This window comes from Citrus sinensis, chromosome 9 (assembly GCF_022201045.2).
Source record: "Citrus sinensis cultivar Valencia sweet orange chromosome 9, DVS_A1.0, whole genome shotgun sequence".
NCBI lineage: Eukaryota > Viridiplantae > Streptophyta > Magnoliopsida > Sapindales > Rutaceae > Citrus > Citrus sinensis.
The window spans coordinates 33,735,360-33,747,743 of record NC_068564.1 but is presented as its reverse complement, the minus strand read 5'-3'; the positions used below and the strand labels follow the sequence as shown (position 1 = coordinate 33,747,743).

Genomic DNA, 12,384 nt, shown 5'->3' with positions numbered 1-12,384 from the left:
ATGTAACATTACGAACGCTAAATAATGTACGTATACTTACTACTAGTGAAAAGTAAGAAAGGCAAGTAAAATTAATTATACGGATACAAACACACAAATGAGATTGAATAATATTGGATATGAACAAGAGTTGTTTTCTTTAACTGCAAAAAAATAGCCCCCGCAATTGAAGGCACATTATCTAAAGCGTTCAATTCATTTTGACATTTCAGCTCTCCAGACCAACGCAGGCAGATATTATTATACAACTGCAGTCTGCAGATGGAGGTATCCATTCCTGTCCCCCGAATCCAACTTAACTAATCATATCATCATTCATCAAACACGAAAGGAAGCGGGCGGCATGAGTTTTATTATTAGAAGTGATTGGATTTGGAGGTGTCCCGGGGCGGTGGGTCAGACTCACAGAGGTAGAGGAAGCGCTTCCCGAGTTTGTCCCTCTTCTTCTCTCGCCCAATCCCAGAGTCGTCCTCTCAGGTACGCAGTGCTTGGTGCTGGTTTTGCTGGCCTCTCCGTGGTCTGGCATTTGTTGAAGGTAAAATTAATTACTCTGCGCTGTTGCTGATGTTGCTGTTGTAATGTTTAATTAATAACTATTGTACTGTACTTACTGTTTACTGCTATCCATGTTATCGTGTGTGTGCGCGTGCCGCAGCACAGTCCGAAAGAGTTGAATCTAAGCATTGACTTGTATGATGAGGTTGGCATTGGGGGCGGTGCATCTGGAGTTTCAGGAGGCCTCCTTCACCCTTACTCCCCTAAAGGTTTCCTTCCATCATTTTCATATCTTTACTTTAACTTGGCCGCATGCTGTTGCTAGCTAATCTTCCATTCTTCCTCTCTCTAACTGTAATAATAATGCCTTCTCTTCGCCTAACATGCCTTCTTTTTTTTTTCTCTATCTTTCTTTTTAAATGGGTTTACTTTTTGTTCTTGAATCTTGCAGTTAAGCTTCTTTGGCAGGGTGCTGAGTGTTGGAATGAGTGTTTAAAACTTTTAAGCATTGCAGAAACAGCAGCACTTGCTTTTGGAGAGCCAAACTCAGAAATTGGGGACCCTGCTCAAAAGTTTAGTAACTTTGTAGTCAGGAGAAGGTTTCCTTCCTTCCTTTTAATACAATATTTCCTTTTCGAACAAGTGTGGTAAATAAAGTCTTGTAGTTGCATCGCAGACATTTTTTAGAGCAAGTGATTCGTCCTGCTTGTATTTCAGCTGCTCTTTATGTCAAGTAGTGCTGATTTATCCTTTTTTTTTTTCTTATATTTCTCTGAATCAATTGGCTCATAAACACTGCCATGCTTATGTTCCTTCCAGGGGCATCTTGAGACCTGCAACGAATGTCAGGACCTTGGATGCACTGAATCATGTACTTACTTTTCACCTCCTCAATAGAAAGTGGATACTTTTTCATTGATACATCGTTTTCCCATAGTAATAGTGTTTCTGCCTTCGTGCAACTAGAATGCTCAGAATAGCCTTTCCAGTTGCAGAATAGAGACTATTGGTAGGGATACTGCCCAAGGTCTTGTCCCAGATATCTGTCTACCTCTGAACACAGCCTTTTATATGCCTGATGCTGTGACCGTGCATCCTCCACACTATCTTCAGGTACAAAGAATGAACTCGCTGATATTTATTACAATAATTTTTCTTTTCCTTTCATAAGTGTTCTTTGCTCCATGGTTATTAACTAGGGACTCTTCTTAGCATGTAAAAACCTAGTGAAGGAATTGTCGGCCTCTGGTTTTGGAGGGAAAGAGTTGTGTCTCCACCAAAAATCGATTACTAGTCTTCTTGAATTAGAAGGTAATTTCTCATTCTGTTGTTTCAGAGCCTTATTCTCTGCTGCATTACAATGCCAGACACTACAGTGAAGAGATGTTTTAGACTACAAGGTCCTGTCCGCCTAGTTTGTTTGTATAATCTGGTTTTACACTTGAAATTCTCATGCCAACTGAGAGAGTCTGGGAGAATATCTCACCTTAAACATGCTTAACTCATGCCCTATTTATCAGAGTTGTGAAGATTATGTATTCCTTGACTTCAGAATCTTTCTGTCATAGACTTGACTTGTGCTTTATGGTCTTTAGGGGAATACGATGCAGTAATCATATGTGTAGGTGCCAAAGCAGACATGCTTCCAGAACTCTCTGGGAAGCTTCCTTTGAGGACATGCCGAGGGGTGATTGCTCATATGCAACTGCCTGATTTTATAGGGTAAAAGCTATCATTTGCTTTCTATAAAATGTCAAGCCAGAGGATCTGCAGTTTGGCATTTTGAATTCCTTCCGTAAACAAATAATTCTTCTTTTATTCAAGGTTGCCAATGGATAGGGAAAATTCATTACTATGCAACTTACAAAATGCTATCTTTGTTTCTATAGGATGAGGGCCTTGAAATCCAGTTTTCTTTAAATATGAGAACCCATGAAAGATGCCCCAAGCTAATAACAAGATTTCAGATTCCAAACCATGATTCAAATGCAAATAAGCGCTAAGCAAAGCCATCCAATGCTTATCATCCATTTTCTGCTCTGTCTCTCTTCTTCCTTTTCGTTTTGGGGTACAATTACTAGTATGGAAATTTTTGTGGGGAATAATGGCTCAAATGTCCAGTTAATATCAAAATATTTTTCTCCATTTGTAAGACACTATATCTGGAATGCTGTATTTCAGGGAATATTATCCAGACCATGGCCCGTCCATACTGTCAGATGCATGGCTAGCCGTTCAGGGAAGTCGCAGTTTACTTATGGGCTCAACAAAGGAATGGAAATCCAGAAATTCATCACCAATTGTCTCAGCGGATGAAGCTTCAAAAGCCCTAGAAGAGCTTCTGCCAAAGGCATCTGCCATATATCCAGGCATGAAAAATTGGTCTTTCACTGGAGCTAGGGCTGGCTTGAGGGCATTGCCACCAATGACTCCCAACGGCTCACCTCCGCTGCTAGGTTGTGTTGATAATCTTGTAGGTACAACTCATGCATGTAAATACTGGTTATTTGGGGGACTTGGCTCTAGGGGTTTGTTATATCATGGTTGGTTTGGGAAATTGGTGGCACAGGCTGTGCTTGCCTGTAGTGAAAATATAATTCCATCTGAAGTAACTTCATGGAAGAATGTAAATACTTAATTAACTAACATACATTATTTGATCATAGATTTCGACTGTGTGTGTGAAAGGATGATAGGTTTAAGATGTATCAGCATTTAGGAGTAAGAGGTCAGCCAATTTCAAATAAGCCATGGTGTGGACTGAATCAATTATTTATCCAAAGAACCTTGACAGGACTAAAAATCAATCTAAACTCATGCTGGTTCAGTAAGTTTATTCCGAAGCCCCGATGTATGCAGTCATTGATAGTTATGTACGATATTTACCAGTGCATTTTTACATCGATACTGACATTTTCTTGTAATTGGAAAAACTTCTACCATATTCCATGGATCGAGATACTCAAATTTTATGGATCCCTGAACATGGGCAATGTAATCGTTGCGAATGATCCTTAACAACCACAGTATTCCAAAACTCTGGTACACCAGAATGACCCGTGATTCAGTTATCAAGTTACAAAAATCCTAAAAGCTATTAATTTCTTTGCAATTGGCTTGACAAAGGCAGCTACATGTCGTTTAACAACAATTACACAATTCTCCCGCAGATTCTTAATCTGATGTCCAAACATAAACCTGGCCACCACCTGTAGCTCCTGCTAGCGTCCCAACCTGATGAGGGTGAGCATGAAATCTGCAAGGAATTGCAGAGATATATGGGCTCTGCAAAGTTGCTACACTTCTTCTTTGAGCAGGAGAGATGACTTCAACTGTTCTTGTCATGTTGCCAATGAAAATGCATGAATCATCCCAACCCCATATTGCTCTGCTCCACCAAAAAATAGAAATTGGCCTTCAGCATATCGAGTGACTAAGAAAAATAACACATGCAGGGGATGCAGAAAATGTTTGCTGTAACCACACCATATCAATCACAAGGAATACCTGAAAGACGATATCCACCTTCCAGTTTGATTATTGTGGTGTATCATCGCAGTATTTTCAAAGTTGACCCCACTCCATATACCGATAGTATCATCAAAACTACATAATCAAATCAGAAACTGGTCCTCATACAAGAATTACATTAACAAATATTTTCTCAAGTTGCCTGTAACATAGAAGATGCTTTGACTTGGATAAACTTCTACTGTTATAAGAAGCATTAATACTGAGAAGTGATAAATAACACAGGATTTACGTAAGAAGGAATCACAATCAGTGATTAAATTGGATTAGAATAATAATGAGAAGTGATAAATAACACAGGATTTACGTAAGAAGGAAATCAAATTCAGTGATTAAATTGGATCAGAATACGATAGCTAATTCAAGTGGAGATATTGGTTTACAAATAACTAATAAAAATATCTCTGGAAAGGCTCTAACAACATTAACTCAAAAGCTAAAAATCAAGCAAATGCAGAATGAGGTCAAAGCAACATAACATACCTTGTCGTTGCAAGGGAGCTCCCAGAGGGTGAGAAGTAAGCAGAATGCACTGCCCTCTTATGACTCAACACCTTCGTAGGTTCTGGTTTATCTGTTGCCATACTTCTCAAATCCCAAATACAAGCAGTCCCATCCGTGGAACTAGTAGCCATGATATTGGGGTTTCGTGGATTAAAATCAATGGTGTTGATCCTGGCTTCGTGCAGAAGCCATTCAGTTGCGGATTTTCTACTTCTCACATCCCAGATATTCAATCCCCCTTGACCTTCACCGAAATATAAAGTGTTCACATTGTTTGGCTGTTGCGAAAGTGAAAATACAGCATACTCGCTGGAGTAAACTAGATCGAATACCTCCTTCTCAGCATCCATTAATCGAATTAAACCATCATAGCAACTGGTGAAGATCTACATTTTAATCACGACTAATGAAAATAAGTTAAGATTTCATGCAAATCAAACCATCAGAGCAACTGGTAAAGAGCTACATTTAATACATGTAATGAAAATTGGTTAAGATTTCATGCAAATAATTATAAAAGCCAAGAAATTCCAAACAAAAAGTACCTTAGACAAGCAATATTGTTGAGTTACAATCCCTGATATAGGACCTAAATGCGTGCGAAACAAATATATCCCATTGTCTTCATCTTGCTGAGAATCCAAATTCCAAAATGTAATATTTCCCAGCTTGCTTCCAGCCACAACCATTCTCACATCACTACAAGGAAGAAACTTCATCTGCGTTATTCTTCCTGGCATAATTCGCGCTATATTCTCTGGCTTCAGAGTTAATGATCCTATATCAACACAACTCCCAACTTCAATCTTCTCTGTTTTAACCACACCCTTAATTAAATCACAAGAACCCACACTCAAACCCTCATCTTTGCAAGTTTTAAATCCATTAAATTCGTCCTTAATTACAAAACCCAAGTTCTCGTCCTTACAAGCCCTAACTTCATCTTCTTTAACTGGAACTATAACCCCCACTTTAGGTTTCATCTCATAATCCAAACTTGCATTGAATTCTTCTTTAATTTCACCAAAATGGGGTTTCTTTGCAACACTCAAAAAGGCATCAACAAGTGATACAAAAGTCCCAGTTTCAACATAAGCGTTTTTAAAGCTCAGAGGACCTGTCATAGCAGAGGACTTCTTTGGACTAACAGATTTCGAGGTTTTAGGATCAGAAGCAACCGAATGATCACTCAAACCCTTCGAATCCGGCTGCATTCCTTGGGTTCTTAAAGAACGCCTGAGCACAATCGGGGTCTCGGGTTTATATTTCTTCTGTGGACTCACTTTATATGCCTTAATCTCAACCCTGCCATCAAACAAACATAAAATCACCTCAATACAAAAATAAATCTTCCAAGCAAAAAATGACTTTTCGCCCAAAAAGAAAAAACTTTTATCTATCTATTAATGCATTAAAAAATTAAGAAAAAAACTAGTAAAAGGAAATGAATAGCACAAATATTCAAATCATTCCCATTTACATCAATACACAAATAAAATATTATGAAATCTTCAAAAATAAACATGGGTTATTCATTTTACACATAAACTTTATATGGGTATATTTATACTGGATAAGCATAAATTACAAAAATAAAACTGGGTATTGCATTTCAAAACTCGCTTGCTCACAAACACAGAGAGAGAGAGAGACATATACCTTTGGCGTTTTGAAGCGGCTGAGAGATCGGAGGCCTTAGCGTGTACTTTGAGAGCCGCCAGCATCTCCTCGTTTCGCTTAATGTTTTCAAGTCGTTTTCGCTCATACTCTGTTAGTTTTTCAGGCGCCATTGGAACACGGATTCTTCAGAGAAAGAGAGAGAGAGATTATTTTGGAGGGGTTTTTTTTTTTTTCCTCGGCTTTAAGTTTTCGGATTATGAACTGAAGAGTCTTTACTAACGCCGCTGGGGACTGGGGCTGTATAAAAACAACATAATTGGCGGAGTGGGCGGGAAATTTTAATTGGCGGGAGAAAATGTTAAAGTGGCCACGTGGCACGTTGCAGGCCACTGTAATTATTATTAATGATTTATAATTAAAGAAAAAAGAAATTGTTCTCAAGTTTACTCATTTCCATTTTAGAAATACCTAATGGGATTCTTAATACAAATTTAAGTTATTTTGATCATCACCAATGATCCATTATTTTTAGTATTGTTATTTTTATTATGATTAGTGCAAAATTCAATTGCCAATTGCTACATAATCAGAATTAAAAGGAAATTGGAACTGAAAGACAAAAAAGAACACACAAAGATGTTATAAATAATAGTGCCTTCAGTTCTTGTTCAATACATCCATCTTCATATGTTTTTTTTTTTAAGCTAAAAAGTAACAACCCAATCAAATCTCATTCAGTTGATTATTCCTCCTCTAAAACAATAAAAAAAAATTTAAAAAAAGAAAGCAAAAGATAAAAAGATTAATCTTTTTTCCCCCTCTCAGTCCCTTCTTTAATTAGCTTAGTTGCCTATGAAAATTCTCCATCCTTGAACAAACATCTTTGATGAGTTCATTAATGTTGCATTTGTTTCTGTGTCTTGGTTACACAGTGTAGTGTTGTTGGATGGTTTCAATGTCCAATCCCTTCAGCTTGACCACTGATTCAACATGCCCTTTCAGCGTGTGAAGTTCTCTCAGCCTGCCAAAAAAAAAAAAAAAAAAAGGAATTTCTAAGAGTTTTGTTCTTATGTGTATGAACATTATGAATGCTAAGAGCTCTTTTTGTAGAATTCTTAAATTGGGTTATTGAGAGAAGCAGTGTCATGTTTCAAAGCATGACAGTGTTATCTTCCCTCTTGTACCTAACCTTGCAACTTCGGCACGCCTCTTGGCCTGCTCGGCAAGCTCAGTCAATTCACGGTTGCTATTCTTTTCATTTACCGTAGATTCTGAAGTTTGAAGACCATGCATTGTGCGTTGAGCCATTGCCCATTGTGCCTCTCTTTCTCCTTTTCCGTAATCTTTCTTGGTTGTGAATGCAGTCTACATAGCATAAAAAATTTAAAATATTTAAAAAAAAATAAAGAAAAGAATGAATAAAATGAGTAGTAATAGGATTTTCTGGTAAAAGGAGCTTAATTAAAAGTTGTTTTCTCAATTGTTGTTAGTTTGATACCTTGTTCTGAAGAAGGTTATCCCAGGCCTTTCCACTCTGAGCATAGCGGATCACGAACTTGAGAGGATCCAGAGGGAGGTAAGTAATGATGCTGAAAATCCAGATGGCTCCCGCCCATCCCCAGCCAATGCCTTCAATCCTAGCAAATTCCCATTTTGCATACACCGCGATAATGGTGGCAAGCTTGATTGACCAAGTGTCAAAAAGTTAGAACAAGCAATGCAATCATCTCTATAGCATACGAAACCAACTAAATGAGGTTTGATACTGACCAACTGTGCAACAAGAAATGCACCAACGAGCATGACACCAGGACGTTCAACGAAGGACCAGCTCCTTGACCTTGTCACAAAGATGAGTGCTTGACTGATGATGCTCACTTGGAGATACAGGGCTGCCGAAAGCATATCTGGTTTTTCGTGGATTTCCTTCAAATTAAAAGTATTCTGCAATTTTAAGAGTATTAGCATCAGCTTCTGCTTTAGTATTATTATTAGTTTTATCGAGGATCTTGATTCGTTCACTCACAGTGAAGAAACGAGTATCATGAATAAGCCAGAAGAAAAATGCAGTAACAAGAGCCATGTAAGTTCCAAGGACAACGCCAGTGCCGAAAATTTCCTTGAGCTTCCATGAATCAGGCATAGGAGAGGGCTTGACTCTATCTTTGGAGATAGTCATAATGGTTCCGTCATTGAGAATGGCAATGATCAAGATCATGAACGGTGGGAAGTCGAACTTCCAGAGGAGGGCAACAAGCAAGAATCCAAGCACAATACGAATGGTGATGGAAACTGCATAGATTGTGTAATTCTTCATCCTCTGGAAGATGGCTCTGCTTGTCAACACGGCACTCACAATGACACTCAATCCCGGCTCTGTCAAAACAATGTCTGAAGCGCTTCTAGCTGCGTCAGTTGCATCAGCAACAGCAATGCCAATGTCAGCCCTCTTAAGAGCTGGAGCATCATTAACACCATCTCCTGTCATGCCGCAAATATGCTTCCTCTCTTGAAGCTTCTTAACGATCTCATACTTGTGCTCTGCATGTTTACCCAAAACTAGCTTAGTTAAACCGCTCAAATGCAAATATATTTTCTAGTTTGTCTTTAGTTGAGTTACAGAAAGAATGAATTTACCAGGGAAGACTCCTGCAAAGCCATCAGCCTTTTCAATAAGTTCTTCAACTGGCATTGAAGCAATGGACTCATCCTTGGATTGACCAAGAAGAGAGGATGAGGGATACATGTTTGTGCCCATGCCGAGTCTGCGACCAGTTTCCTTGCCAATGGCTAGCTGATCACCAGTGATCATTTTAACGTTGACTCCAAGGTCAAGAGCACGGCGAATAGTTTCTGCACTGTCGTGCCTGGGAGGGTCAAATAGAGGCAAAAGACCCACAAACTCCCATGGTGATCCTTCACTCTCCTTGGTCTTTTCCGGTACCGTCTGGAAATAGAGAGAGTAGATGGTCAAATTAAATTTGCTTAGAAGCTCGCCATAGCTGATAATAACCATTCAGAAGTTGTCATGAACAAGTAGCGCGCAGTCAGGATAATTTACCTGTCTGGCAACTCCCAGAGCACGGAGACCGCGCTCGGCAAAGTTGTCAATAATTTGATGGGCTTTTCTCCTCATCTCACCTTTGAGTCCACATAGATCAATGATCTGGTAGACAAATGACGGTAAGATTCTGCAAAATTGCAAATGAAATACCACTGATTGTGCAAAAGCTGGGGAATCCCTCTACCTGTTCAGGGGCACCCTTGCTGGTTCTGTGCCAGTCTCCATTGCTGTCGATGTAGGTGATTGCAGTGCGCTTGTCAACTGGGTTAAATGGAAGGAAGTGGACCTCAGTGATTCCCGCTCTTGCCTGAATATTCATTGCCTCACTTCAGCGTTGCAGAAATTGGACTAACATGAGCAACCAATTTTTATGATATATTGATCGAATTTTATACCTCTTTGGGGTCTGCCAACATCCCTACAATTGAAGCATCAATAGCATCCTGGTTTTCAACCCTGGAAGCCCTGGCCGCTGCCAATAAAAGACCATCGCTGTCCGTACCTTTGACAAATACCTACATTTGCAAATACAACCAAAGGTTATACAGTACTAACGTTTTTCTCATGGCCCAGTATTTGTTATTTGCTTTTAAGTCACACACCTCAATAAGGCTTTTGTCCACTGAAAGCTTGTTGAGGGTGAGAGTACCAGTCTTGTCACTGCAGAGAACATCCATGCCAGCCATTTCTTCAATGGCTGTCATCCTCTTGGTGATTGCACCTTGCTGCGAAAGGCGGTGAGAGCCAATAGCCATTGTCACGGACAAGACTGTAGGCATGGCAATCGGGATTCCTCCAATGAGGAGCACCAATAGATTGTCAATACCATCTCTGTAGCTCCTTCTCTGAATCGCCCACATGACAATGATCTCAATGAACATTCCCACCGCAATTGAGCAGATACAGAAGTTACCTATTGCTGTCAACACCTAATCAATCAAGAACACACGAAACAGTTGATCAGCACATAATCTTAATGTGATGAAAGTCGGATCACGAGTGATAAAAATGCCAGGCATTACCTTTTGGAAGTGGCCAACTTGGTTGGTGCTGTCGACAAGGTGGGCAGCCTTGCCAAAGAAGGTATGCACACCAGTCGCGATAACAACAGCTTCAATCTCACCTTGTTTGCAAGTTGAACCAGAAAATACTTCATCACCTGGATTCTTCGTGACAGGGAGAGATTCACCAGTAAGAGCAGCTTGATCAATCTTCAGAGGATCTCCTTCCAAAAGTCGTGCATCAGCCGGGACAATATCTCCCAACTTGATGCTAATTATATCCCCTGGTACCAAAATCTCGGCCTCTTGTTCACTCCATTTCTCATCCCTCAACACCTAAAAGCAAAAAACATATACACAATGAACCAAATTCTGGAAGAAAAGAGATGGGGAAAAAAAAAAAAAAAAAGAAGCTATGGACGTGTGAATAGATAATGAGTTATCATTACCTTGGTTTTGGGAGCAAGACCAGCCATCAAAGCAGCAGCGGCATTGCCAGCATTATTTTCTTCAATGAAGCTAATAGTAGAGTTGATAAAGAGCAACACGACAATACCAACGAAGTCTGGCCAATCCGGGGGCTTGCCGCCACCATTGGCCAAAACAATGGCCATGATTGCTGCAGCTTCCATAACCCATGATAAAGGATTCCACATAAATCCCAAGAATTTGAGTAATTTACTCTCTTTTTTCTCTTCAAGTTTGTTGTAGCCAAATATCTGCAGCCTCTTCTCTCCTTCCGCTGTAGTCAGTCCCTTCGGGGTACATTTTAGTTGTTCAAAGACTTCAGCCACGGGGATCCTCTCCTGCACAAACACACACAGAGACAAGTAGCCATTAACATAAGCACATCACATACACACATTGATCACATTGACATTGCCTCCATTCGGGTGATGAGAAAAACATGGACATCTTATACTTACAAGATCAACATTTTCATTTTTTATCTCCTCCAAAGAAATGTCCCCCATGGTTAACGGTTGATGCAGTATCAAAGAATTAAAAAAATTAAAAGAAGACCGATCGAGGTGTTTTCAAAGAAGAAAGAAGAGAGCTTCGGTCAGGTTTCAGATAAGCCCTCAACTTTCTTCAACTTCTGTGCGAGGCAACTCCAATTCAAGAAGCCTCTTCTTCGTCCATACTCCTCCTAATAAAACAAATGTGACGAAGGGAGGGAGAGAATGAGATTTGCTGTCTTGAATTAGTTAACGCACAAGTGTCTTTGAAGACGAGCAAGCTTTGCCTGCAAATTCTCCCTCGTTTTATAACCAACTTTTGTAATACTGAATAGAGGGAATGAGAGCAATGCGGGTGACTTCTGTTTAGCCTTTGTGGTTTACCAAAGTCTACGGCCTTGTTGCTGCTTTGAATGGTTATTTTTTCCCTTTTATTTCTTTGTAAATTTTTTACAACACAAGTTATCTGCGGTTGCCTCACAATTGGCAAATTGTGCAATGTAATGTTTTACATCTCTTTAGCGTCAAATTTTTAACCATTCAACAATGTCCGTAAAGCAAAACGGTCTGGATTGAGGTGTACACCACAGATTTAAGCCACATGCGTCCCATTTGGCGCAGTATCCTCTAATTATAACTTAAATTGATGTGATGGTCTTCATTCCATTAGTATTTACTATGTGAAGGTAAATATATATTTTTTGCAACAGATCCCAAAATTGTTCGGATCAACCATTTGATTCAAATTATTCCAGTCCAACGGAAGTAGTTGGAAAACTTGAAAGCTTTGGTAACGGGCTACCTGCTAACCTGGTTTACCTTGACCATCCTTTGGGATTTGACTGTAAAATTGATTTTTTAAGGAACAATATCTAAAAATTTGTCTTTGCATGAACTTATTAAAAATTGAATTTATTTTTAAAATTTTATATTTAACCTTTTGTTTTCAACATGAATTCTAGAAATAAAAATTAAAGTGAATAATTTGCCTCGTTTGAAGATGGGTGGAGTTTGATCAGCTAAAAATTAACACTCTGGAACATAATGCATTGTGTGAACTGCTATCTTGTCATATTTTTTGAACTTTTAGGACTGTTTGAAAAAATTGTCAAAAACCCCTGCTTGTCCTTGTTATATTTTGAGTTATTAACAAGGATAACTTCAGTATTTTATAAGTCTAGTAAATTAAAGGTTGTAACCGAAATATAGT

General features: G+C 39.2%; 3 protein-coding genes across 3 annotated transcripts; 1 reads left to right on the top strand and 2 right to left on the bottom strand.

Annotated features, from left to right (window-relative positions):
* The first annotated feature begins 132 nt into the window (after positions 1-132).
* On the top strand, positions 133-3,160 carry LOC102622545 (uncharacterized). Its single transcript, XM_006473899.4, has 8 exons — positions 133-535; positions 656-764; positions 947-1,094; positions 1,315-1,366; positions 1,462-1,608; positions 1,695-1,806; positions 2,091-2,217; positions 2,677-3,160. Exons 1-8 carry the CDS (start codon positions 344-346, stop codon positions 3,131-3,133), a joined length of 1,344 nt encoding a protein of 447 aa, XP_006473962.2. The 5' UTR covers positions 133-343; the 3' UTR covers positions 3,134-3,160.
* Positions 3,161-3,439: 279 nt separating this feature from the next.
* LOC102622839 (DNA damage-binding protein cmr1) lies at positions 3,440-6,431 on the bottom strand. The gene is made up of 5 exons (XM_006473900.4): positions 6,190-6,431; positions 5,076-5,835; positions 4,510-4,916; positions 4,003-4,101; positions 3,440-3,883 (listed from the first exon to the last, which is right to left on the bottom strand). The coding sequence occupies exons 1-5, from the start codon at positions 6,318-6,320 to the stop codon at positions 3,670-3,672; spliced, it is 1,611 nt and encodes a 536-aa protein (XP_006473963.2). The 5' UTR covers positions 6,321-6,431; the 3' UTR covers positions 3,440-3,669.
* Positions 6,432-6,767: 336 nt separating this feature from the next.
* Positions 6,768-10,958, bottom strand: LOC102623144 (ATPase 8, plasma membrane-type). Its single transcript, XM_006473901.4, has 12 exons — positions 10,665-10,958; positions 10,237-10,551; positions 9,817-10,143; positions 9,610-9,729; positions 9,399-9,521; positions 9,212-9,316; positions 8,788-9,097; positions 8,177-8,691; positions 7,921-8,094; positions 7,649-7,831; positions 7,340-7,515; positions 6,768-7,171 (listed from the first exon to the last, which is right to left on the bottom strand). The coding sequence occupies exons 1-12, from the start codon at positions 10,869-10,871 to the stop codon at positions 7,075-7,077; spliced, it is 2,652 nt and encodes an 883-aa protein (XP_006473964.2). The 5' UTR covers positions 10,872-10,958; the 3' UTR covers positions 6,768-7,074.
* Positions 10,959-12,384: the final 1,426 nt, after the last annotated feature.